Source organism: Malania oleifera, chromosome 11, assembly GCF_029873635.1.
Source record: "Malania oleifera isolate guangnan ecotype guangnan chromosome 11, ASM2987363v1, whole genome shotgun sequence".
NCBI lineage: Eukaryota > Viridiplantae > Streptophyta > Magnoliopsida > Santalales > Ximeniaceae > Malania > Malania oleifera.
Genome location: NC_080427.1, coordinates 53943323 through 53970677, shown reverse-complemented (window position 1 = coordinate 53970677; position 27355 = coordinate 53943323). Strand labels below are relative to the sequence as shown.

Here is a 27355-nt window from a genome sequence, read left to right as displayed (position 1 = left end):
GGTCAGTTCAACCAAATTCGGTTAATTAACCGAATTTTTCAATTAACACTAATCCCTAACCGAACCGACCAAATTAGTTGTTGTAATCGAACCAACCGAATTAGCTGTTATAACCGAACCGTACCCGACCGAACCAACTTTTCAGGTAATTCAGTTAACTGAGTTTGACCGAATAAATTTAAAATTATTTATAAAAACAAACCAGATTAATTTAAAAGAATTATGGTTTAAATCTTTCCGCAGACTGTAGATTGTAGATGCAGTTGTATACATACGTCAGTGCTGAATGACCACTCAAAACACATTAATCTTCAATATTAAAATATTAGCAAACAGGGAATAATAGAAATCAAATCAAAACAAGGCCCTAAATAAGAACAAATCCTTCATACTCACAAGTCACAATATCATAGCGGACACCACCAACACAGGATCAGACAAATCAGTTCCAAGAACAACAAAGAAATGAACCAGCAGATCTAAGAACTGAGCTAGAGCCGAAGTTTACGAGGTTGCGAGCAAGAGCCAAAGACACAATCACTCGAAGAGGGAAGGAAAGAGGCCAATCGGGAAGAAGGAAGAGTCGATTCAGTTGAAGACTGGGAAGAGTCAAAGAGGGATTCGGAACGGGAACTGGGAAGTGGGAAGAGCAGCAGCCGAAGAGGGATTTAGGAAGTGGGCACTAGGAACCCTTAAGTAAAAATTATTAAACATTTAGATTTAACATATATTATTATCATATATTAATATTACAAATTTATATTTGAGTAATTCAATTAATTGAATTAAAGATTCTTCATACCCGAATCGAAAACCAAATGCCCAAAATTATTTAAATCTGAAACCGAACTAAATCGATCGAAGTCGATCGGTTAATTCGGTAAAACCCAAATTATGCTCACCTCTACTAGCAACTGCCCCACCTGCCCAACAAAAGTGAGCAAAAGGGACACCCAACCAAGCGAGAGAGGCTGGCCCAATAATTTGAGGGGCATTTTGGTCTCTTCAACTGCCGATTTATGCTAAGCGCTTGCGTCTCCCACACTTATGACTCACTACCAGGTGGGCTTTGGCGCCCTAGCAACTGCGCCACGTCCCAACAAAAGTGAGCAGAAGGGACACCCAACTAAGCGAGAGAGGTTGGCCCAATAATTTGAGGGGCATTTTGGTCTTTTCAACTGCCTATTTATGAGCACCAAGTCAAATTTATAAGGAGAGAAAAAACAAAATGGACGTAGACACTGTTTGGATGCAAACAAATTTGTGCTCTCATCAAATTTAGCCTAATTCAGTGTAAATTTAATTTATGATAAAGCTTTTACACTAGTCTGGCTAATTTTGTCACCTCATTTTTTCGAGTAACCTATTCCGATCAAATACGGTCTCACGGATAGATCAAGTGTATTCTCCGAGACATGTTTAAAACTTTAAAAAATAATAGGAGAAAAAAATAAAATAAAAAAACACCCTTAAATTTAAATGCTTTCTTATCAAGAAAGCATTTAATTAATATTTAATTTTTACTTTTAACCATATTACAAAGTTATTTTTAGTAGTACTTATGTAGAAAGATATAACGCAAATTTTATTTTATTTATTTTGTTTTCTTTCCCTTAAATAAGAATCTTGATTCTGATGAAACCCAAATTTCTCTCCAACAAAAGTTTGTAAGCCACAAGATTTCGGTTGCTTAATTTTGGGTGCAATAAGCATTTTCAAATGAGGATATTTGAATCGGAATTTTAGCTTACTAAATTGACTTAAAATTTAACTCTTCCCCCAACAAAAGCATAATTTGACAACGACAAATACACGTGGGATGGCACTATTAAGCTCTGTTTGGGTGAGGTTTTATATTTGATTTTTAATAATTTGGATAGAATGTATATAAATTTATATTAAATTTTATCCAAATTTGTCCATATCCAAACCCAAAACTGAAAATCTATACTTTCAAATACAGGTTTACACGGGAGTTTGGATTTCATACCTTACATTGAAATTTGAATAGATTTAAATAAAATATTGTATAAAAATATATTGAATTTCATCCAAAACCATACAAATTTGAATTCAAATTTTGAAATTCATACTTTCAAACACTATCTAAAAACACTTCAAAGTGTAATAAAAGTCTAAGCATCATGACTGAGGCTCACGAGTCTATATTATCAATGTCATTAGTCTTTTCGACATCTTTACAAGCATGCATCTCGAATACAAATAAAATTTATTTTAAGAGTCATCCAAAATAACCACTTAAACTTAGGTTACATTTGTTCTGAGAAAAACATTAATTTTAATAGGTTAGTTACAATTAATTGTATTAAAAATTATGTTGTCATTATATAAAGCAAACAATGAAACATTTTATGAGTTCATAATAAAGAATAATCAAATTTCATCATGAAGATGACTATTCCTTTTTCTTATTATACGTTGAATGAAATAATTAGGGGTGTACAAAAATTAATCGACGCCCTTGATTTTTTAAATTTAAATTATATTTTATTTTATTTCAATAATTAGCTATTCACTCGAACCAAACGGCCTCATTTGCAAAGTCGTTAAGAATACTAGAATTTTCGAAAATCCTAAAGTACTTTCCCGAATTAATAAAGAGCCCCAAAATTTGACTGATTTATAATTACTGCCAAGCCTAACTGAGCTACCTAGTCACGACAAATTTGACTTGGTCCAGCACGTGCCCCGCACACTAACTGGAAAAATGCACGTTAACATTGAAACGCAGTAGTTACAGCAATAACTTTTCCCTCCAATAAATTCTCCCTTCTCGTAGATGGTCATCAGCTTCCCTCTCCAACCTCGCCGGGGAAACCATGGAAGCATCAACTCATCACTCCGCAAAACGAACTCCCTTCTCTCTTCCGGTCGATTCCGACCACAAAGCCACAGCCTTCCGGCCCCTCTCGTTCGCTCCGCCCCACATGCGCGCCTTCCACCTCGCCTGGCTCTCCCTCTTCTCCTGCTTCTTCTCCACCTTCTCCATCCCCCCTCTCCTCGCCCTCATCCGCACCGACCTCCACCTCTCCGATTCCGACGTATCCACCGCCAACATCGCCTCCTTCGTCGGCTCCATCCTCTCCCGCCTCACAATGGGGCCCATCTGCGACATCGCCGGCCCCCGCGTTGCCTCTGCCACCCTCTCCCTCCTCACCGCTCCTGCAGTCCTCTGCATGTCCTTCGTTGCTTCCCCTCTCTCCTTCATCATCCTGCGCTTCCTCATCGGCTTCTCCCTCGCCAACTTTGTCGCCAACCAGTTCTGGATGAGCTCCATGTTTTCCCCCAACATCGTCGGCCTCGCCAACGGCGTTGCTTCCGGGTGGGCCAACGCGGGCGCCGGGGCCGCACAGCTAATGATGCCTATCATCTACTCTGTCCTGCTCAACTTCTCTCTCATCCCCCCCTCCAATGCATGGCGCAGCTCCTTCTTCATCCCAGCCTTATTTCAGGCCGGGATGGCAATAGCAGTATTAGCCATTGGGCAGGACTTGCCCGACGGCAACTACAAACGCTCTCAGAAGAAAAAAGAGAGCACGTTGGGAGTTCTACTGCAGGGGATGAAGAACTACAGAGGGTGGGTATTGGGGTTAAGTTACGGATTCTCTTTTGGGGTTGAGCTGACTACTGATAACATTATAGCAGAGTATTTCTATGAGAGGTTCGGGCTGAATTTAGAGATGGCAGGGGTGGGGGCGGCGTGTTTTGGGGTGGCAAACTTGGTGACGAGGCCGATGGGAGGAGTAGTCTCAGACAGGATGGGGCGGAGGTATGGGATGAGGGGGAGATTGTGGAGCCTGTGGGGGGTGCAGACGGTTGCAGGTTTGCTCTGTGTGCTGCTGGGGCGAGTCAACTCGCTGTGGGGTTCCATTGCGGTGATGTGTTGCTTCTCTGTGTTTGTTCAGGCTGCCGGTGGGCTTACCTTTGGTGTGGTTCCCTTCGTCTCCAAGAGGTGAGACTTTGAGACTCCTCTTCATAATATTATTTCCTACTAGGTGTTTAATTAAAATGCTTACTATTTCTTATTATAGGCATTGTTTGGTCGTTTAACTAGAATTTAATGACGGAAAAAATCTAATTTAATTTAAAGTATTGTTTGTACACCAAAAATGTTTTCCTAAAAGTTTCATAATATAATAAATTTTATCAAAATTAATATAAATTCAAAAATATATGTTCCAGACACATAGCTATAAGAAACTTAAAAGCACCTATAACAAACACACGTAGCAAATTCATAAGATATTTTAACTTAAATTAAATTGAAATTAAAAAACTTAAACTATTACTGAGTGATACGAATCAACATTAAACATATAAAAAAATTAAACTACTAAAATTATATAAAAATATATTACACACAATGGCAAGTAGATTGAAAGGAGATAAATAGGCCTTAATACAAGAATTTGATTAATTTACAAACAATTTGATCAACATAAAATGCATCAAATAATGAAACCAAGTAGATAAATCCCTTTTCTTTTCTTTTCTTTTTTGTATTGAAAGGGGCGATGCAACGCAATCAAACGAACCGAATTTTATATATATATATATATATATATATTATCATACCATAGCTGGGGATGATTTCAGAATGCAAATACATCAGCAATTCATGCCCTGCTTCAGATTTGCAGTCCACTGGTGTGATGATTCTGTCTGGCAAACGTTTTTCTTTACAAGGAAAATCTCTGTTTAGTTTTGTATTTTTTTTTTTTCAAGGATAAGTAGGCAGAATTAATCAACTCATAAATTATAACATAAAACAGTAAATTTTAGAATAAAATTAGACTAAAGCATGTCATGTGAAACTTTTTTTTTCTTAACTTAGTTTAGAACAAGGATTTCGTTTAAGAAAAATAAAAGGAAAAGAAAATATGAAGGGAATCAATTTTTTATTGTATTTTGTCGCTATCAGATACTACTAAGAAAAAATATTTTTTAAAATATTATCAATAATTAAGTAAAATAAATAGCTAATGGTATGTAAAGTCAAATTTGTGTTTATTGATTCACTGTATATTTTATTTTCTCCTTCACACACAAAATCATGACAAATATCTCAAGTTAAGTGTAAGTTTGATTTGAAGCAAACTAGAAAATATCAGAGAAACCAATGAAATGCTTCACATAAAAGTTCAGATCAGGTAGGTGAAGGGGAATGGACAAAGGCAGATTGAACCATGTTAGATGGCATAATCAACTATTACCGGACTGCAAAAGAAATGAGAATGCTTTGAAGCATACTTGGTAACAAGTACAAAACTACATCTACAGAAAAGGACCCATGCCTGCAAGCTGCAGCCAAAGACTAAAGTGAGAGTCAATTGGAGTAAAAGCAAAGAAAAACATTAGGATTATTTCTGGCACTATCATATCTACCCCCTTTTATTGTCCTAGCAAATCCCAAGTACTATTTTTCTACAATAATTAAATATTCTATACTTAAATAGAGGGCAGGCCTTGGATCAACAATAAGGCCGCTCCTTTCTAACCAGTTGGTCACAGGTTCAACTGTTCAAGTACAAGGAAACAACCTCTCTACATAAAAGCAAGGGTAAGGCTAAATACACTCTGACGACATGCCCCTATCCATGCAAACCAAGGAGCCTTATGGCTCGGGGACACCCCTTTTATCCTATAATTAGATTATGTAAAAATTATGCCCTTTTTCACAAATAAAATCTGAAGAAAGTACAACTATTAGATCTTGGTTAATGCTTCTCTCTTTTATTTCATTCTTTCTTGTTGTGCACTTCATGTTATGTTTTTTCTTTTAGCCTGATAATATTTGACTGAAGTTCTCCTTTTTTTTTTCCATGTGGGCAACAATACTAGGTCACTTGGAGTAATATCAGGCATGACAGGGAGTGGCGGGACTATGGGGGCAGTTATTACCCAGTTTCTTCTATTTTCAGGCTCTAGATACTCAACACAGACAGGAATATCTCTCATGGGTCTTATGATGATTGTCTGCACCCTTTCCCTCACCACCATGTACTTCCCACAATCGGGTGGCATGTTCTGCGGACCTTCTTGGGATTCAAATACAATCAGAGAAGAAGATTACCACCTCCTTGGTTGAGATCCTAAAATGGAAGATATGTCCATTATTTTCCTTCCATGCCTAAGATCCACTGAGTCACTTAAGAGAGCTTATGTGACCGACAACAGTACACAGTCAGAATTAAAGAAATATGGTTGCTATAATAAGAAATAGAATCTTGCAGAAATTTTACCTGGCTGAAGGGAGCGGAAAAATGAAAAATAAAAATTAAGGTTCTTGCAGAAGCCAAATTTGAAAATGAAAGGCAATGTATGCCTAGAATAAGATTTGAGTCGAGGGAAGACTGGCCTATCCGCAGTTAAGTTTTTGTATCCAGCTCTCTAAAATTGTTTTCATAATCATGTACTTTTGGAACCTAAAGCACCATCCTCAATGTGCATTATAGTAAATTCAATTGTTTACCCATAACAATATGATAGGAACAGGTTGATGCATCATTTATGATGCATAGTATTAAAGATCAGCAGATCAAGCAAGGAGGCACAGCTGGAATGCTAACAAGAATTGATTAACAATGCAGCACTCTTGATAAAAGCAACCAGTTCTGCAAGAAAATTTTCAATCAACTTAAAAGAGCAATGAAAAGAAATGATCTAGGTTTAACTAATTCATTTATTGTGGACTCATGGTCCCAGATAAATCATTATTTCATAAAATGTGAGGTCTCTGATACAAATTGCTCAAAAATAATTTGCTGGACTGAATCGAACATGTTAGCACATATTTCTGTCCTAGTAAGATATTCAGCAGAAAATATTTTTTTTATTTTAAATTGATACAAAAAAAAAAAAAAAGAGGAAAGAGAGAACAAAAACAAGCCTCTAGCTAACTAGCCTGAAGACTAACACAAAAATCACTATGTATTCTTCAACCAGAGAGAGAGTTTGAGGGAGCATGGCAACTACAACTGAGATTAGCACCAAATTTTCACTACAGTTGGGTTACCTTGGTTTCTCAATAATTCTTCAGAGCTTTGCTCAGAGCAGAAAATGCTCCCTGAAGTGGAGATGGAGGCAAAACCCACCAACTGCCCAGAATTCCAATCAAAGTGAACTTCTGATCTCTCAATTCAATTCTAGCTAGGCAGAGAACCTTATAGTCTTCAACTTCAACTTTTTTGGCGTGTAATGACTGCAGAGAAAGAAAATTCTAAATAGTATGTAAATCAATTTCAGCATATGGTACAGAAATTAACCAAATGCTGCAGAACTTAATCCAGTGAACTCAAAAAAATTGCAGATTCTCTAGACCTATAAAACTTAATCAGTGGCAACAACCAAAAGTAGACAGCATGTGCACAAACAAACTTTTCTCGTATGTCCAACTAGTTCTTGGAACAAAACTTGACCTAATAAATGGTCTGCCTATTCTCTCCGAAACCTGATCATTTCTTGACCATCACAATTCTTTCTACGATCCTAAAAGCATTAAACTGATCCAAAAATCACCTAAATGAATCATTTATGACAGCACACAGGCAGTAGACACACAAGTGTCCCTGAGAGATTGCTGCCAATAAGCAAGAAGGAAATGGAGAAGGTAATTTAAAATCCGTATGGTCACTACAGAATGATAACTAATAAAGTCATACCTCCCTTTTTTGTGCAATAGAAGTATCATTTTTTAATCAAAATTTAATAAGTTCAGCAATATCAATTGACACTTAGACACAATTTTAAATTTTTAATGAAATCTTAATTACGGATGTACTGCAGCAGATACAAAGAAAAATAAAACAGAGCACTGGGAAAATTACTTTGAACTTGTGCAATAGAGGATCTTGAAGCATGGCTTGACTGCGAAACTGCAATATTAAGAAAAGTCAAGTCAGCATCAAAATTTAACAAGCCAACAATGTTTTCCTCATTAATGCATTCGTGAACAAAATAAAAGTAACCCATTTCAATGTTAAAGATAGGCATGGAACATGTGTTTTAAATGATTCTACACAATCTCTCTTGACAAAGATGTAATTATGCAATTCTGAGAAAGAGGACCCAGCCCTCTGGTTCACATTCATAAAAAAACCAGATGGTCGTTGCCTTCACAAGTTGTCCGTGTTGTTTATGGCTTTACGCCATCTATGTGTACCTACTGAGAAGATGACGTATAATCAATATGATTGGCCACATGGTACATGACCTAAGTGGCCAAGCATCCTAAGTAAAACATTACTTGATTAACAGATGATGAAGGTCAAACAATTGGCCTAGGCCGAGACAAGTGGGATCATCCAGCCAGGAGGAGCCAGACATTGATCAAGTCATCACCCAGGTGTTGGAGTGAAGAAAATCAGTTGGGATACTGTTAAAGAGATTTGGCTGCAGAATCAACTAGGATCATCACTAATTTTGAAAAAATCTTGAGATTTCAATTATAAGGGATAAGGATTAGATTTGTTGAGAAAATCCCAGATTCCTTTGGTGCTTAGTAGTGGATTAGATAGATTTTATCTCTACCTATTTAGCTAGATATTATCCTTATCTTCATTTTTAATTTGATTTGTTTTTATCTTTACAAATCTCTAAAGGATTAGGACTACGGAGTTAGGACTCCTGGGAAATAAGTATAAACAGGGAAGGGGGGTCTCATTTGTAAAGATCTCTTCAACATCAAGCACATGATTATGCTATCAAAAATTTAGCTCCTTTTAATTATCCATGGCTCTACACCATTTTATCCATTTTTTCTATCACCTTCTTTAAATTTCTATTTTTACCTCTCTATCTCTCTCTTTCCCTTCTTATCCCTTCGAATATATTTCCGATACCTCCCTCCATTCTCCCCCATTCTATGATTTATATTTTTCTACAATCCTCACCATCTTTGGCCCTATCTTGTAAGGACATCCCTTACTTGGTAGGAACCCTTTTCTGAATGCGCGGCTTGAGTTCACACACCACTTCCACACCAAATTCCCAATTCCCACTTTGGGAACTTTATTGGGAACAATAAATTGGCACAGCTGATGGGGCCCTTCATGTGCCAATTGCCACAGGTGCTGTGAAAAGATCATCAATGGAGACATTATGTTGCCAACACCAATCAAACTAACCAATGCTAATTTGGCAAAAATTCTTGATATAGCTGAAGAAAACTTTTACTCGACTTCTAACACCTCTTAAGAGTTAATGGCCGCAATGCCAATGGCTGAGGATTTGAAGATCTCAATGAGATTTTGGATGAAATATGCAGAAAAGTATGTTTACTTTCGGTGATTCAACAAAAATACCTAAAGGCAACCGCTACAGTTTGTCTAGATTTGAGACATGCTGCAATACTTGCCCAACAACCTCGAGATGATACCAGCATCTACTTGGCGGCCCTTCTTCATCGGTCTAACTTAAATTCAAGTTCATTTGATGCTTGTCGAATTGAATCCTAAGGGACACCAAGCAACTAGCATATTTGGAGATGGTGCATCCTGCAGGCGATACCAGGATATTGAAGCGGCCGGAGGACATTTTTTGGCCATACCCAAGGGCAGCATTGGCTGAAGATCATGGCCAATGCATGGAAGCCATTACGAGTGGATAATAATCATACCACAAATGGGCTGTACCCAGCACCTCCCTACACCAAAGATCAAGTAGCCCTTCAACATCACCCTATCCACCCCATGGGCTTGGAAGACATGCCACAGATAGGCTGCTTTATCCATAATGAATTCAGCCATCAAGAAGATATTGGGGGGCTAAGGTCATGCACACCATTGCATCCCAAAGAATCTGGTCGAACCTCAAGATATGTTTGGGTTTGGACACCTAATTCCTTATCAAACAAACATAGGAGGGCAAATGTCATGCACACCATGGCATTCCAAAGAATGCTGAACCATTGTTCATGATCATAGTGATCCATTTGGGTTCAACCATCTTGTTCTTTATCAGGAAAACACTGGGGGCCAAGTGCCATTCACGCCACTCCTTGGGAGCTTAGGACTGAATTAGATAGATTTTATCTTTATCAATTTAGCTAGATTTTATCTTTATTCTTCATTTAAATTTGATTTGTTCTTATCTTTATAGAGCCTGTAATGGGTTAGCACTCTTGGGAAATTAGTATAAATAGGGGATGGGGTTCTCATTGCAAAGATCTCTTCAACGTCAAACGCATGATTATGTTATCAAAAAATGCAACTTCTCCTAAGTATCCATCACCCTTTGCCATTCCATCCCTTTTTCCTGATCACATTCTCCTCTAAAAATCCCTCTTTTCTTCTTCATCTCTCTTTTTACCTTCTTATCCCTACTTATCTACTTCCAATCACCTCCCTTCTTTCTCCCTTCTTCTACAATCTCTATGAGTTCTACAACACCCACTTCTCTCATTCCAATTCTCCTTTCTCGTAAGGTATCCCTTACTTGAAAGGATTTTTGCATTTCTGAAAGAGCAGCTTGAGTTCCCACACCAAATTCCCAATTCCCACTTCCCACTTCCGGAACTATTTATTGAAAATAGTGTTAAAATTTTACAACCCATACTTTATTCTTTACCATTCTAACCTTATTTGCCTAAAAACAAATATAAAAGAAACATATCACCCAGTGGCCAGTGCACATGACAGCCACATCCCACATCAAGGATTTGACATAACCATGATGTAGAGCCTTATCCAAGCATTTTTGGGAGACTGTTATAGGATTAGAATTTGTGGCCTCCAATGTTGTTGGGCATCACACTTACCATTGGGCCACAACTCATCTGCCTGTATTTTCTATCATCATTTTTACGTAAAAATAAGGTTGAACTAAAGTTTTTAACTTCATTATGATATGTTATAACCTATAAGGCTACTTACATTTTTTGTAAAATTTAATAGGTCAAGAATCAACACATAAGAAAAAAGTGTACAAGCATCATGAGGACATTGAGATTGACGACTAGTGAGCATAACTAGATAGATAAGAAATGAATATATCAGTCAAAACCTGGAGGTTTACAAGTGGCAATCATAAAAAGATAAGAAATGAATGCCTAAGAAGGAAACTAGAGGCACTACCAAGACGTTTTGGTCAATTCAGACAAAGACCAACAAGAGCATTTTATATGGAATGACTTTACTCAGATTGAAGTTACATAAATAAGAGTACTAACAAAAAAAGACATCATTGTGAGCAAGCTTTTGTAGAGCTTAGTAGAGTTGCTCTCGTTGCAATTTATCAAAAGCATCTGATACATGATTCTAACATGTGTGAAATTAGTTATTGGTCTTTTGATGTTCTAAACTACTTTAATGATTGGCCAGGGAAAACAATTGATCTCTGTTCCAGTGAAATGTTTTATGATCCACATCATCTAACATTATACAGATCACACCTCTTTAGTGTACTAGAGCAATCAGTGATGATACACATAACAGTGGTACAAAAGGAAAAATGATGATGATGACAACGACGAAGATGAAGACAACAATGACAATGATGATGACAAGTTTGCACAGTGCTTTTAAAAGTAAAACAGCTCATATAACTTGTATTTTAGTTTTACACCTGTCAATCAAATAAAGTAATCACAGATTGTAACTAAGAAATGTATTGTGGTGTTGTTTACAATTTCTACCAATGTTGCATATGTGATAGTGGTCTATCCTCACTCATAATTTTAATGCAACTCAAAGAAGTCACAGTGTACCTCACCTGTTCAACAAAAATGTAAACTGACAAAGGACTTGGCTTTGTACCAAGGAGAATTAGAATAACTTTAGCTGCAAGAACAATAGGATGATCCCAATTCATCAACACTGTTACCAAGAAAACAACAGGCAGCCAAAATTTCTTTATGAATGCCGAAAATGCACACTGATCTTCTTCCAGGTTTGAAGTGCCCAGCATTTTTTCATTATGATCATCCACCAAAATATCAAGACCTAAATTATTAAAATTCAGAGTTTAATTACAACTTTGTGCTTGGAATACGCTGATGTTGTCAGGACACGCAACTGATAATGAAATCTAGAATAATTGCTGGCAATCAAGTTGTCAATCTCACCATCCATAGCGTGTGCAACACGTGGCCGAACATTGATTGATCCAATTACAACTGATGCACAAATAAGACTCCCCATTCTTAATATACTTCCTGAAAGAAGAACCAAAATCACTATTTGTTAACAAAATGGGAAAAAAAAGATTCGATTCTGTTTAATCGTAGAAACCAGTTTTCATTTTTCATTTCCAATTTTTTGAAGAACTACAAAAGCCACACCTTATTTTCAAGCTTACCAACATTTATAAAACAATTAAAAATTCTTTTTAATAAATTATGCTTACCAAGTTTCCTAGAAATGTATAAAAATTGAAAAACAATGCAACAATTTTTCTGTTTCCTAAGTAGAAAATTGGAAATGGAAAATGAACAGGCCCTACGCTTCTTCAACTTATTAGATCATAATGAGCATTGAGAAAGGCATGTATTTTAAAATAAGTTAATAAAAAGCCTAAAATTTAGGGCTTAAAGATGAGAAAACTAACCAAATATTTTAAATAAGACATTAATTTGATTTTGAGAGATATACAGAGAATTGTAAATGCAGACAATCCAAACTTTTGCAGATACTTTTAAACCCTTCAACAACGACGACAACAACAAAACCAAACCTTAAGTCCCACTGGGTGGGGTCGGCTATATAAATATTTTTTCGCCAATTTATGCAATCATGGACCATTTCTTTTGACAAATTCGGGGCTATTAAATATTTACTCATTATCTCCTTCTAAGTCATTTTAAATCTACCCCTATCCCTTCTATTGCCCCCTATAGTAACTAACTCACTCTTCCTCACTGACGCACTATGTGACCTACGTTGCAAGCAAGGTCTTTAATTTCGATTTCGACTCAAATTTCGAAACTCCAAAAGTACGGAAATTTCGATTTCGGTGTCAATTTCAATTTCAATTTGAAAAAATAACAAAAACTAGTAGTAAAGCATGGAATTCTTTGCTAAACTTTAGAAATGGTTAACAAACATAAAAATATAAGTTCTAAGACTAATATATTACAAATTAAATACATCTATATTTTGTATGAGATGAAAAAGTTATAAAATAGTATGTGTATCAAACATGTTTGTAAGATAATGTACATCAAACATATTCAGTTAATGCAAATGGAATTCATAAATCATTTAAATATTATTTATTATACAAATATTGATAATTTAGACATGAATGGTTAAATAAAATATTACTATAAGTTTATTTTTTCATACAATTTCAAAAGCACTTGTGATAACCTTTTGTTTCAATAAAATAAATTAAAAGAGAAATATCACTTCACTCTCGAGGTTTCGATAAATTTCAACAAATTTCGCTAAAATTTCGAGGTTTCGATAAATTTCGGATGATTCGTTGAGATTTCGACGGAAATTATGCAAGACGGAAATTGACTGCCATTTCGATTTCGAAGGTGACGGAAATTTCGACAGTTTCATGGAAATTTAAGACCATGGTTGCAAGTGTCCATACCATTTGAGTCGTATTTCCCTTATCTTATCTTCTATAGAAGCTACACCTAACTTACCATGAATATGTTCATTCCTTAATTTATCTTTTAGTATTATATCACTCATTCATCTAAGCATTCTCATCTCGTCAACTTTTACTTTTTGGATATTTTGTTTCTTCGTCGCCCAACATTCTGATCCATATAGCATAGCTGGTTTTATAGTCGTCCTATAAAACTTTCTTTTTAATGCTAAGAGTATTCTATGATCACAAAGCACACTTGAAGTACTTCTCCATTTTACCCAACCTGTTTTAACTCTATGCATTACATTATCTTCAATTTCTCCTTCAACTTACATAATAGATTCAAGGTATCAAAATCTACAAGTTTTATTTATTTCTACATCATCAAATTTAACTTTGTCTCCAATATTCCCCCTGCTATTACTGAAATTATATTTCATATTATGTTTTATTTCTACTTATCCTAAAATCTCTAGATTCCAAAGCTTCTCTCTATAATTTTAATTCAGCTTTTACTCCACCCCTTGTTTCATCAATTAATACAATATCATTTGCAAATAACATACGCCATGGAATCTCATTTTGAATATTTTTAGTCAGTCGATCTATCACTAAAGTAAAAAAGATAAGGGCTCAAAGCAGATTCTTCATGTACACCTATGGTGATTGAAAATTCTCTAGTTTCTCCATCTAGAATCCTTACACTAGTCATTACTCCATCGTACACATCCTCAATGACATCAGTATACTTACTACATATACCCATTTTTTCTAAAACCCGCCATAGAACCTCCCTAAGTATCCTATCATATGTTTTCACTAAATCAATAAATACCATATGCAAGTCCCTCTTCTTTTCCCTAAAATTTTCCATTAATCTTCTTATAAGATATATAACTTTTGTGGTAGATCTCTCAGGCATAAAACCGAATTGATTTTTTGAGACCTTCATTTCTAACCTTAATCTTTATTCAACTACCCTTTCCCATAATTTCATCATATGACTCATAAGTTTAATTCCACGATAGTCATTACAATTTTGAATATCTCCTTTATTTTTATATATAGGTATTAAAGTATTTTTTCCTCCATTCATCTCGCAATTTCTTAGTTTTTATAGTTGTATTAAATAAATTAGCTAACCATATAATTTCCAAACTTCAATTGGGATTTTATCTAGTCCTATAGCTTTCCCATTTTTCATCTTTTTTTAGTGCAAACTTAACTTTATTAACTCTAATTTTGCGAATAAATCTCATATTTTTAGTTTTTTCCTCATTTTTCAAATCTAATTTTAAGTCTTCTATTTGATTTTCATTAAACAACTTACCAAAGTAACTTCATCAACTTTTTTTAATATCTTCGTCCTTAACCAAGACAATATCATCCTCACTTTTTATACATTTTACATTTCCTAAGTCCTTACTCTTCATTTCTCTAGCTTTAGCAAGTTTAAATATATCTCTTTCTCCTTCTTTTGTATCTAACCTATCATACAAACTATTAAATGATCTGTATTTAAGTTCACTAATGACCTTTTTTGCATCTTTTCTCATCTCCTTATATTTTCAAAGTTATCCATATTTCTACATTTTTGCAACGTTTTATACCAAATTCTTTTTGTCTTTACTGCTTTTTGGACATCTTTATCCTACCACCAACTTTCTTTGCTATTCAAGAATCTTTCCCTTGATTCATCTAAAATCTCTTTTGCTGTCTTTTTAATAGAGCTAGCTAATATACTCCAAAGAGTATTTGTATCTATCCCATCCTCTATAGTCCAATCCCCATCTTTGACCATTTTATCTTTAAATTTTATTATATTTTCTCCTTTTAGGTTCCACCACTTAGTTCTCTTACACTGGTTTATTTTATCATTTTTCTTCCATTTTTTAATACATATATCTAACACTAAGTCTCTATGTTGTGTGGTTAGGCTTTCACCTAGAATAATTTTACAATCCTTGCATGATAAACGATCTACCCTCTTAGTTAAAAAAAAAATCTATTTGATTTCTATTTTGTCTACTTTTAAAGGTTATTAAGCGTTCTTCTCTCTTCTTAAAACAAGTATTCATTATACTAAAATCATTTGACATAGTGAAGTCTAAGATCATCTCCCCAGGCTCATTTTTCTCTCCATATCCATATCCATATCCTCTATGTATCCTCTCATAACTTTTATTATCTCTTCCAACGTGTCCATTCAGATCTCCTCTTATAATTTTTTCTCAGACACTAGTATGCCTTGTATAATACTATCCATATCTTCCTAAAATTGTCTCTTAAGATTTTTTGCTAAGCCTACTTGAGGAGCATAAGTACTAATGATATTTATTATCTCTTGGCCTAATACCATCATGTTTTTATAATTCTATCCCCTACTCTGTTTACATCAACAATACTATCTTTTAAGTTTTTGTTTACAATAATTTCTACTTCATTCTTCTGTTTTTCTTTCACAGTGTACCAAAGTTTAAATCCTAATTATCAATTTCTCTAGTTTTCTCCCCCACCCACTTAGTTTCTTAAAGGCAAATTATATTAATTCATCTTCTAATCATTGTATCCACAATTTCCACGTTTTTACTTGTAAGTGTCCATATGTTCCAAGTTGCTAATCTAATCCTAGTTTCCTGAACTAATTTCTTTACCTGCATATGTCTAGAATGATGTAGGAACCCTCGCATGTTTGAAATCGTACCTGAGCGCCAACATGGTGCGTCGCTTCAAGGCGACAACCTAACCTAGCCCCACCCACTTTTTGCTACACCTGAGTGGTACAAGTGTAATGCGTCGCTCGTAGGATACGCCCCAACAAATATTCGATAAGGATTCATATCATAGTGATTTGATAAATTTTACGCTAACTAGCTGTGTAGTAACCCGACCCAAAAAAATAAATAAATAAATAAAGAGATATTTTGGAGGAGATATTTTGGAGAAGATATTTCGAAATGAGATATTTATATATAAATATCTTGGAGGAGATATTTATTTTGATTACTTAAAGGCTAAATTAGGTTTTATTTTATAAACTCTCATTCCCTCTCTCTCTCTCATTTTTTTTTTCTCTCTCTCTCTCTAGAACTCGAACCAACCCTCTCTCTCTCTCTCCCTAGGATTTCGCGCTGTTCGTTGTTGGAATCCACGATCCGTTGTTACCACATGGATCAGGAGAAGAATCTCTACGTTTATTGTGGAACAGATCTTTATTTGTGGAATTTTGAGATTTTCCCTAAAATCGAGGTAAGGGTCTGAATTCGGTTTCAGTTCAGTAGATCAGTAGTATAGGAAATTATATTGAAGTATTGTTCTTCGGTTTTTAGGTTTTGGAGACCCCAAGTTATTGTTTTGGATCGATTCGTTCGTATTTCGGTTTCAAGTTTAAGGTAAGGGGATTTGTTTATATCAGTTTATTTTGAAAAGTATACCAGTAAAACTGTAGTCTATATATTATGTACATTATGACTGTTCGTAAATTCTACTGGGTAAAAGTGTCGGTTTAATTATTTTTACGGTTTTGGTAAATTTAGGGAATTTTGCATATGATCTCCAAACGTTTTAAAAACTTACCTAGTTGCTTTAAACTACTAGTAGGAGATGTTTGAACCCTTATTTTTCATTTAAATGACTTTTTGAACCGATTACTCCTTAAAGCGGTTTTTGACGAAACGAACGTGATATATGCTGTTAAATGGACTTATAATGCATTGGTATATACAGTTATGAACTATAGGAACTAAAGTTCCATTATACTATCTGAAACTGTGGAAAACAGGTGTCGGTTAAATACCGAGCTTTATATGTGAAAAGGGGTAAACTAAGAGTACGTGAGTCAATTGATACCTCAGTTTGAAAGAAAGAAAGAATGCTCATTTAGTTCATTACTGAGATTGTGAAAATACTGGAAATGCACAGATTATTATGTTTTCATTGTAAATTGTACATATGATAAATGAGACCACAGCTTATTACTAAAAAAAATTGAAAAATACTTCAGATTAAAGGAGTTGAAAGATACTCCAGTTTCTAAAGGCGCAGTTCCATTGCTAGTAAAGTACAGTGCAACCACACATGTGAATCAGTGTGGGTACAGAGATAGTTGGCTTGCAGGAGTATTGGGACCACTGGTGAAATAATGGACCAAGTGGGGCAGTCGGACTATATAATAGATGCTTGACAGTGCTTGCACAAACAGGGCATGTCAGAGTTATCAATGCACAACCCGTGCCACAGGGTAAATAGGCATATTATGACATTTCAAAGCTGGTTGTTGTTCTAAATATTCATATACATGATTTAAAAACTAAAATGGGTAAGGTCACAGGATTGAGTACTGTGTGGAGGGTTCGTACAGTGTATGGGTCTGTACCCTACCCTAATCTCGAGAACTCTCGCTTGTAACGATGTTGAATTATATTTGTATATCTTCTATGGTGTAGTAATATGAATGTGGAATTGTGCAACTGTTTTAACTGGAATAAATTCATGTAATCACGTGCTGTTGTAATATCTTCCACCTTACTGAGAAGTGTCTCACCCCAATCTTACAACTTTTATTTCAAGTCCTTAAGGCATCAATCCTAGTCTTCTAGTGAGACTTTGGAGCTTAGAATCTAATTGATAGGATTAAGTTTTTGTACTAGTACTTGATTGTTAGCCTGGTTAGTTTCTTTTGGGGATGTAATACAGTTTATGTTTTAAGTATGGATCCTTTGTATTAAAGATACAATTAGAACTCTGGTATATGTCTAATAGAATCCCTATGGATGTCTATGTTTTTTTGCAACATTTGAATTACAGTTATGTATGAGATACACCCATATGTCCCTGTTTAGGGCAGGTTGTTTATGTATGTTTATCAGGTACAAGTATTTTGTATGTGTGGTAGCAATCTGGGTCCTTATAAAGGGATGGGTCGTTACAGTTGGTATCAGAGCCTTAAACAGTTGGAGGTGTGATTTGATTCATATTGCCTATGTGCAGAACTTAGGATTTGCTAGTTTCTGTAGTCTAGAATATACCAGAGTATAGGACATGGATAAGACCTTGAGTTTTGCTTATTATACTTGGAGACATGAATACATTGACAGACTTCTGTGATTTTCTAGATCTTTCGAAGGGTTTAGAAAACCACGGCAATCTATTGACGGTTCTATTTCTGAGTGGAGGGGCGGAATTTGAGTTAGAATGGGAAGGTAGAATTGGAAACACAAGACTATTAGTTTGAGTGAGCGATATCGCGGGCACATTTCAGAGAGTTGTTCTTTGGACGGTACTTCCCAGCCACGGTTAGGAATGCAAAGATGGAGGAGTTCATGAGTTTGGCACAGTGGCAGCTGACAGTTCAACAGTGCGCTGCCAGATTTCAGGAACTCTCCCGATTTGCTCCATTCATGATCCCCAATGAGGCGATGAAGGCATGTCAATTTCATAGGGGTCTGAGGAAGGAGATACAGAAGCAGACAGCCATCTAGCAAATGCAAGACTTTGCCGCTTTGGTGGACAAAGCCACCGTTGCAGAGAAGAGTCTGCAGGAGGACCTTGTGGTTCAGGCTTCGAATAAGAGGCTAGCACCTCCCAGTTCTTTCTATGGTCCGAGGTAGGGAAACTCGAAGAAGAAGAACCATAGTGGTGCTTCTCAGAATACCACGTTCACTACTGGTTGTTCTATGTGTGGGAAGCCTCACATAGGGCAGTGTTGGAAGGCCATAGGAGCTTGCTTACAATGTGGAAAAATGGATCATCAAGCGAGGGATTGCAACTCGCCGAAGTACAGTGGAGCTCCACAGCAGCCTTTCAGAGTTGGTGCGCAGGCGCCATGAGGTGGACAGCAAGGGGCTAATGCCTAGGTTAGGGTGTACTCCTGGACTCCAGGGGATGCTGAAAACACTGGAGATGTGGTAACAGGTAATATTTACATGTTTTCCAATAAAACTGTTATACTATTCGACTCGAGGGCAACCCATTCCTTTATCTCCTGAGGATTTGTTAAACTATGTGGCATTGAGACTCAACAGTTAGATTATAAACTAGTGGTGACTACACCTTCAGGGTCGGTAGTCATATGTAGTAGGGTAATTCGTGACTTTCCAGTAGAAATTCAAGAGAGAGTACTACCAGTTAGTCTTATTATGTTTGATATGCATGACTTCGGTATCATTCTGGGTATGGACTAGTTGTCTACCAGTTATGCCAATATCAATTGCCACAGGAGAGAAGTGGTGTTTAGACCTCTGGGAAAGCAGGAATTCAAATTCTTAGGGTCGTGTGTGCGCTCCACGCCACAAATTCTCTCAACTTTGCAGGTTAGGAGATTACTTTTGGAGGGATGCCAAGGGTATCTGGCATTTGTGAAAGACACGCCGACAGGGGAATGTGAACTGGAAGAGATTCCTGTTGTGTGCAAGTTCCCAGATGTGTTCTCAGAAGACTTGCCGGGATTACCTCCAGATCGTGAGGTGGAATTTGGTATAGAGTTGGATCCTGGTACGGCACCAATATCGAAAGCTCCGTATCGCATGGCTCCAGCAGAATTGAGGGAGTTGAAGGAACAACTTCAAGAGCTGCTGGACAAGGGGTACATTCGACCAAGTGTTTCTCCTTGGGGAGCATTTGTGCTATTTGTGAAGAAGAAAGACAGATCGATGAGAATATGCATTGACTACAGGGAACTTAACAAGGTAACGATAAAGAACAAATACCCGTTACCCAGGATCAATGATCTGTTTGACCAGCTACAGGGCACGCAGATCTTCTCCAAAATTGATCTACGATCTGGGTATCACCAGCTAAAGGTGAAAGCGGAGGATGTTCCAAAGAAGGTCTTCTGAACTCGGTACGGCCATTATGAATTTATGGTTAGCCTTTCGATTTGACTAATGCACCTGCAGAATTTATGGATCTAATGAACGAGGTCTTTCACGAATACTTAGACCAGTTCGTCGTGGTATTTATTGATGACATCCTAGTGTATTCTAGGAGCGCTGCAAAGCATGAAGTTCATTTGAAACAAGTACTGCAAATGCTTACGGAGAATAAGTTATTTGCTAAACTAAAGAAATGCAAGTTCTGACTGGAACAGATTGCATTTCTAGGGCATGTAGTGTCCAAAGAAGGAGTCTCGGTGGATCTGAGTAACATAGAGGCAATAGTGAACTGGGCGAAATAGAAGAATGTTCAAGAGGTCAAAAACTTTCTGGGTCTTGCAGGTTACTATGGTCGGTTCGTAGAGGGATTCTCCATTTTATCGGGTCCTTTGACGTGACTCATGAGGAAGAACATGAGGTATGATTGGACTAACGAGTGCGAGCTTAGTTTCCAAGAGCTGAAACGGCAACTAATTATGGCTCTAGTTCTTACCATTCCGTCTGGGGATGGTGGATTTGTTATTTACAGTGACGCCTCTAAGAAAGGTCTCAACTGTGTTCTAATGCAGCAGTGAAGGGTGGTTGTTTATGTTTCTCGCCAACTTAAAAAGTACGAGAAGAACTACCCGACACATGATATGGAACTAGCTGCAGTAATGTTTGCATTGAAAATCTAGAGACATTATTTGTATAGCAAAAGGTGCGAGATTTTTACCGATCATAAAAGTCTAAAGTACATTTTCACCCAAAAAGAGCTGAACATGAGACAGCGTAGATGGTTAGAATTGAAAAAGGACTACGATTGTATCATTAGCTATCACCCGAGTTAAGCAAATGTGGTAGCTGATGCTTTGAGTCGGAAGTCTGTGGATGCGTCGATCTCTGCAATGGAAGTTCAGCACCAGATTTGTATGGACTTGGAAAGGTTGGGCTTGGAAGTAATGGAAGGAAATCACCAGGTTGTTCTTGCTAGCTTGGTAATACAGTCGACCTTATAGGAAAAGATTTGAACAACTCAGAAAGAGGATCCAAAACTTGTTGAGGTTATGGAAGGAGTTCGGAGTGGGTTAAAGCCGAATTTCAGTATCTCCGGTGATGGGATTTTGAGATTTTATAGCAGGGTATGTGTACCAGATGACGTCGGGATTAAACGGGTGATTCTGGAGGAGGCACACCGTTCGCTCTACACCATACATCCTGACCGTACGAAGATGTATCAGAACCTGAGGGAATTTTTTGGTTGTCAAGCATGAAAAGAGAGATTTCCCGTTTCGTAGAGTAGTGTCTGACATGTCAGCAGGTTAAGACAGAGCACCAGAGGCCAACAGGACCACTTCAGCCACTTGACATTCCCAAGTGGAAGTGGGAGCACATCTCGATGGACTTTGTGACGGGATTACCTGCGGCGGTGCATGGTCAAAATGCTATATGGGTCATAGTTGATCGGCTGACAAAGACTGCACATTTCATTCCAATAAAAGTCAGCTATTCTTTGAATAGGCAAGGTAAAATTGTATGTGCAGGAGATTGTACGACTTTATGGTGTCCCTATTTCTATTGTTTCAGACCGAGATCCACGTTTTACATCGCGTTTCTGGAAGAGTCTACAGGATGCCACGGGATCGTAGCTCACATTTGTATCTTTTCACCAGCAGACGGATGGACAATCTGAGAGGACTATTCAGACGCTAAAGGACATGTTGCAGGCTTGTGTATTGGATTTCGGTGATAGGTGGATACGGAATCAACCGCTTGTCAAATTCGCGTATAACAACAGTTATCAGGCCAATATAGAGATGGCACCTTACGAGGCATTGTATGGTCATCGGTGTCGATCTCCGTTGTACCAAGATCAGGTAGGTGAGCGACAGATACTAGGTTCATAACTGATTCAGCAAGCCTTTGCAAGAGGTCGAATTGATTAGGGAAAAAATCAGGATAGCTCAGAGTTGGCAAAAGAGTTATGTTGATACTCGTCGACGAGAGCTGGAGTTCGAGGTAGGTGATATGGTGTTTCTAAAGATCACTCTAATGAAATGGGTGATGAGGTTCGGGAAGAAGGGGAAGCTAAGTTCTCAGTATATCGGGCCTTTTGAAATCCTGGAAAGGATAAGTTTGGTTGCTTATCAAGTGGCGTTACCTCCAACACTATCTAGAGTCCATGACGTGTTTCACATCTCAGTGTTGAGAAAGTACGTGTCGGATCCTTCGCACGTGCTAAGTTACGAACCTTGAGAGATCAATGATGCTTTATCATATGAGGAGCAGAAAGTTCAGCAATTACGGACTAGGAAAATACCGCTAGTGAATGTATTATGGCGTAACCATGCAGTGGAGGAAGCTTTATGGGAGTTAGAATCAGAGATACGCAAAAAGTACCTGCAGTTATTTTCTGATGGTACGTAGTTATGTATGGTAGTATAGGTGGTACGGTCTTTGGGAGAGTTTTTTGTGTGTGTGTGTGTGTGTAATCTTCCGAAGCATCACATTGTAACCACGGTATTCCTCCTCCATAAGTGAGGGTAGATAATAAATTCGGGCCGAAGCTGCTTTGTGGGTGATTGCCGACTCTTTTGTAGGTGTCCGACATAAGGTAGAGTATGCTTGGTATCGGTTGGAGAATTTCAGGGACGAAATTCTTATAAGGAGGGGAGATTATAGTAACCCGACCCAAAAAATAAATAAATAAAGAGATATTTTGGAGGAGATATTTTGGAGAAGATATTTTGAAATGAGATATTTTGAGATATTTATATATAAATATCTTGGAGGAGATATTTATTTTGATTAATTAAAGGCTAAATTGGGTTTTATTTTATAAACTCTCATTCTCTCTCTCTCTCTCTCTCTAGAACTCGAACCAACCCTCTCTCTCTCTAGGATTTCACGCCTTCCGTTGCCGGAATCCACGATCCGTTGTTACCACGTGGATCAGGAGGAGAATCTCTACATTTATTATGGAACGGATCTTCGTTTGTGGAATTTCGGGATTTTCCCTAAAATCGAGGTAAGGGTCTGAATTCGGTTTCGGTTCGGTAGATCAGTAGTATAGGAAATTATATTGAAATATTGTTCTTCGGTTTTTAGGTTTTGGGGACCCCGAGTTGTTGTTTTAGATCGATTCGTTCGTATTTCGGTTTCAAGTTTAAGATAACGGGATTTGTTTACATCAATTTATTTTGAAAAGTAAACCGGTAAAATTGTAGTCTATACTATTATGTAGATTATGACTGTTCGTTTGCAAAATTCTACAGGGTAAGAGTGTCGGTTTAATTATTTTTACAATTTTGGTAAATTTAGGGATTTTTCCATATGATCTCCAAACGTTTTAAAAATTTACCTAGTTGCTTTAAACTACTAGTAGGAGATGCTTGAACCTCATTTTTCATTTGAATGACTTTTTGAACTGATTACTCCTTAAAGCGGTTTTTGACGAACGAACATGATATATGCTGTTAAATGGACTTATAATGCATTGGTATATACAGTTATGAACTATAGGAACTAAGGTTCCATTATACTATCCGAAACTGTGGAAAACAAGTGTTGATCAAATACCGAACTTTATATGTGAAAAGGGGTAAACCGAGAGTACGTGTGCCGATTGATACCTCAGTTTGAAAAAAAGAAAGAATGCTTGTTTAGTTCATTAATGAGATTTTGAAAATACTGGAAATACACAGATTATTATGTTTTCATTGTAAATTGTATATATGATAAATGAAACCACAGCTTGTTACTAAACGAGCTGAAAGATACTTCAGATTAACGGAGTTGAAAGATACTCCAGTTTCTAAAGGCGCGGTTCCGTTGCTAGTAAAACACAATGCAACCACACATGTGAATCAGTGTGGGTACAGAGATAGTCAACTTACAGGAGTATTGGGACCATTGGTGAAATAATGGACCAGGTGGGGCAGTCAAACTATATAATAGATGCTTGACAGTGCCTACACAAACAGAGCACGTCAGAGTTATCAGTGCACAACCCGTGCCACAGGGTAAATAGGCATATTATGACATTTCAAAGCTGGTCATTGCTCTAAATATTCATATACATGATATAAAACTAAAATGGGTAAGGTCACAGGATTGAGTACCGTGTGGAGGGATCGTACAGTGTATGGGCATGTACCCTACCTTAACCTCGGGAACTCTCGCTTGTAATGATGCTGAATTATATTTGTATATCTCATATGGTGCAGTAATATGAATGTGAAATTGCGCAATTGTTTTAACTAAAATAAACTCATGTAATCACGTGCTATTGTAATATCTTCCACCTTACTAAGAAGTGTCTCACCCCAATCTTACAATCTTTGTTTCAGATCCTTCAAGGCATCGATTCTAGTCTTCTAGCGAGACTTTGGAGTTTAGAATCTGATTGATAGGATTAAGTTTTTGTACTAGTACTGGGTTGTTAGCCTGATTAGTTTCTTTTGGGGATGTAATACAGTTTATGTTTTAAGTATAGATCTTATGTATTAAAGATACAGTTAAAACTCTGATATATGTCTAATAGAATCCCATGGATGTTTATATTTTTTCGCAACATTTGAGTTACAGTTATATATGAGATACACCCGTATGTCCCTGTTTAGGGCGGGTTGTTTATATATGTTTATTAGGTACAGGTATTTTGTATGTGTTATAGCAATCTGGGTCCGTATAAAGGGTCGGGTCATTACAAGCTGTCAATTACCTAACGCAACCCTCCTTCTTTACCTGGGCTTGTGAAAAAATTAAGACATTAAGTGCATTATACGCAGAGTTACTTTTTAACCCTTCACTATAGGAAAAAAAAAAATTATGAAATTACAACATATTAAATAACAACTGCAACTTGCAACTCATATGATTACACATGGAATAAGTAAACAAGCACGGTATAAGACTGAATCTAAAAAGAAATGTTAAAGCTTGATATACATTGTTGGGCCAAACCTAATAGCTTAAGCTTTTAGGTAATGTGATAATCTAACAAAAAAACTGTAAAATATTTGAAACAAAAATGAAATAACTTGCCTGGGGAAATGCAGATTCCCTGTGTGTTTAATTTACATTGAATATTTGAGACGCGGTTCTGTAGAACAGGTTCAAGACCCCTAATCCATGTTTGTAGAGGGTTCGATTGTCCACGAACTGCAAAGTATTATATCAATTTTGTGAGTTGAACACCGGATTTTCCAATCAACTCATCATAAAAGATTATTTGACGAAATGAAGTATAGAATGAAAGAAAAATAACGAAGAAAAGGACCTACACAGGCTTCGTGGAAGAGGGAAGAGAGGAGCGGCGGTCACAGAGAGAGAAGCTCTAACCGGCCGTAGTAATCTTAGTGCGAAGGCCATTGATGTACTGCTTCATAGCAGAAATCCCCCCGCCTGATTGGTAGCTCCAGACAGGAGAATGAACAGTGCGAAGCCGAAGTTTCCTTCGAGTGTAACTAGTTGGCGTGCGCTCCTTTTTTTTCCCATTATTTTTTTTTTTTGTTTGGAAGACATTTGTTTGTAATAAAAAATATTATTATTTATTTGAAATTTATATAACACAAGATGACTTCTTAAAAAATAATAAAATAATGTAAACCCTAGTTAATATTTAACTCAAATTATATAACATATAATTATTGTGTAGAATCATAAATCTATTGTATTCTTAGCATTCCCTTTGATATTATTTTTTTATTTTTAAAAAAAAAATTTATATAATAAAAAATAGATTATGAAAAAACATCCATTCATGCAATTAGTTTGTCATTATCATTATCATTTTTGACTATCTTTTAAAAAATAAAAATTAAATTTTATAATTTTCAACTATTTAAGCAATTGACTGTCAAAATATTTAAAAAAATTTTTCCGATTAAATCATTTATTTTTTATATATTTTAAATTAAAATTCATGAACATTTGAATTTTGAAATTTAATTAAAAATAGACATATCCATATATTTAATAAAATTATATTAATATTTATTTCATTTTAATTTTAATTTTTATTATTCAGTTCATAGTTTTTAGTTATTTTATAATCCTAGGGTAAAAATGAGTATTTTCTAAATTAAGTAATAAATTTGTTGTAGTCGTATAAACATTAACCAAATAGATTACTAGTTTTAAATTTTTAGTTTCTATCTTTTCAAAAAAAAAATTATTTTTAATTTTTTTTCATAATTTTGTACAATGATACCAAATGACGTCTAGTTATAAAATATTTGGATAGATTTTGTAAACGGGTAATGAATTTTATATTAATAAATAAATTTTAATTTTTAGTATATTACACAATCAAGTTTACATATTTTTTTAATGTTATTTGTGACAATTATCGTTTATAGGGGTGCCCCCAGACACCTCATCTTGTCATTTCGTCGTTGCTCATTCTCATTAGGCCGAAGTGGATGTCGTTCCAATCTCTCTCGTAATCCAATTCATCGTAGATTATGATTCCCCTGCAACGTTGGCAGTCCCTCTCCCTCTGCGCTTTTGGAGACTAAGGGGGTAGGGGACTCGAATCTTATTTCGGTTCGATATGTCCACCTACGAGACTCACCTTTGGATTTCATCTCGGTATGTGATTGAAGAAATATACCCTCACATCACAATTAGTCATTTCAACTAGTCCTTATAGCTATTAAAAGTAAAAAAAAAAAAAATCAAAGCATTGGCAAGTCATAATCTTTTATTTAATAAACCATCATATATTACACATTCATATGGTTCATAAAAAGAATAATGAAACGGTAAATGGACTAGGTGGGACACGATAACTTACTAGGATAACCCGTAACAATATATGATTTTACACATTATATGAAATTGAAAAAATGTCTCAAATTCCATGCATAATGTTGCAAATTAGAGTTCGATAATCAATTTGAAACTACTATTAAAGTTCAATGAATCAAGAAATTTAATAT

At 36.2% G+C, this 27355-nt stretch overlaps 2 protein-coding genes across 8 annotated transcripts; one reads left to right on the top strand and one right to left on the bottom strand.

Annotated features, from left to right (window-relative positions):
- The first annotated feature begins 2765 nt into the window (after positions 1 to 2765).
- On the top strand, positions 2766 to 6496 carry LOC131168454 (high affinity nitrate transporter 2.7). Its single transcript, XM_058127883.1, has 2 exons — positions 2766 to 3973; positions 5863 to 6496. Exons 1-2 carry the CDS (start codon positions 2841 to 2843, stop codon positions 6107 to 6109), a joined length of 1380 nt encoding a protein of 459 aa, XP_057983866.1. The 5' UTR covers positions 2766 to 2840; the 3' UTR covers positions 6110 to 6496.
- Positions 4330 to 25935, bottom strand: LOC131168455 (uncharacterized). Of its 7 annotated transcripts, none has more exons than XM_058127890.1 (7): positions 25697 to 25935; positions 25458 to 25574; positions 12083 to 12172; positions 11731 to 11960; positions 7848 to 7895; positions 7037 to 7222; positions 4330 to 4715 (listed from the first exon to the last, which is right to left on the bottom strand). In XM_058127890.1, exons 1-6 carry the CDS (start codon positions 25782 to 25784, stop codon positions 7046 to 7048), a joined length of 750 nt encoding a protein of 249 aa, XP_057983873.1. In that variant the 5' UTR covers positions 25785 to 25935; the 3' UTR covers positions 4330 to 4715; positions 7037 to 7045. The 7 variants fall into 7 exon arrangements, with proteins under 7 accessions (XP_057983873.1, XP_057983870.1, XP_057983871.1 ...); XM_058127887.1 differs by having other exon boundaries at positions 4330 to 4698; positions 7037 to 7240; positions 25697 to 25917; XM_058127888.1 differs by having other exon boundaries at positions 4330 to 4698; positions 25697 to 25917.
- Positions 25936 to 27355: the final 1420 nt, after the last annotated feature.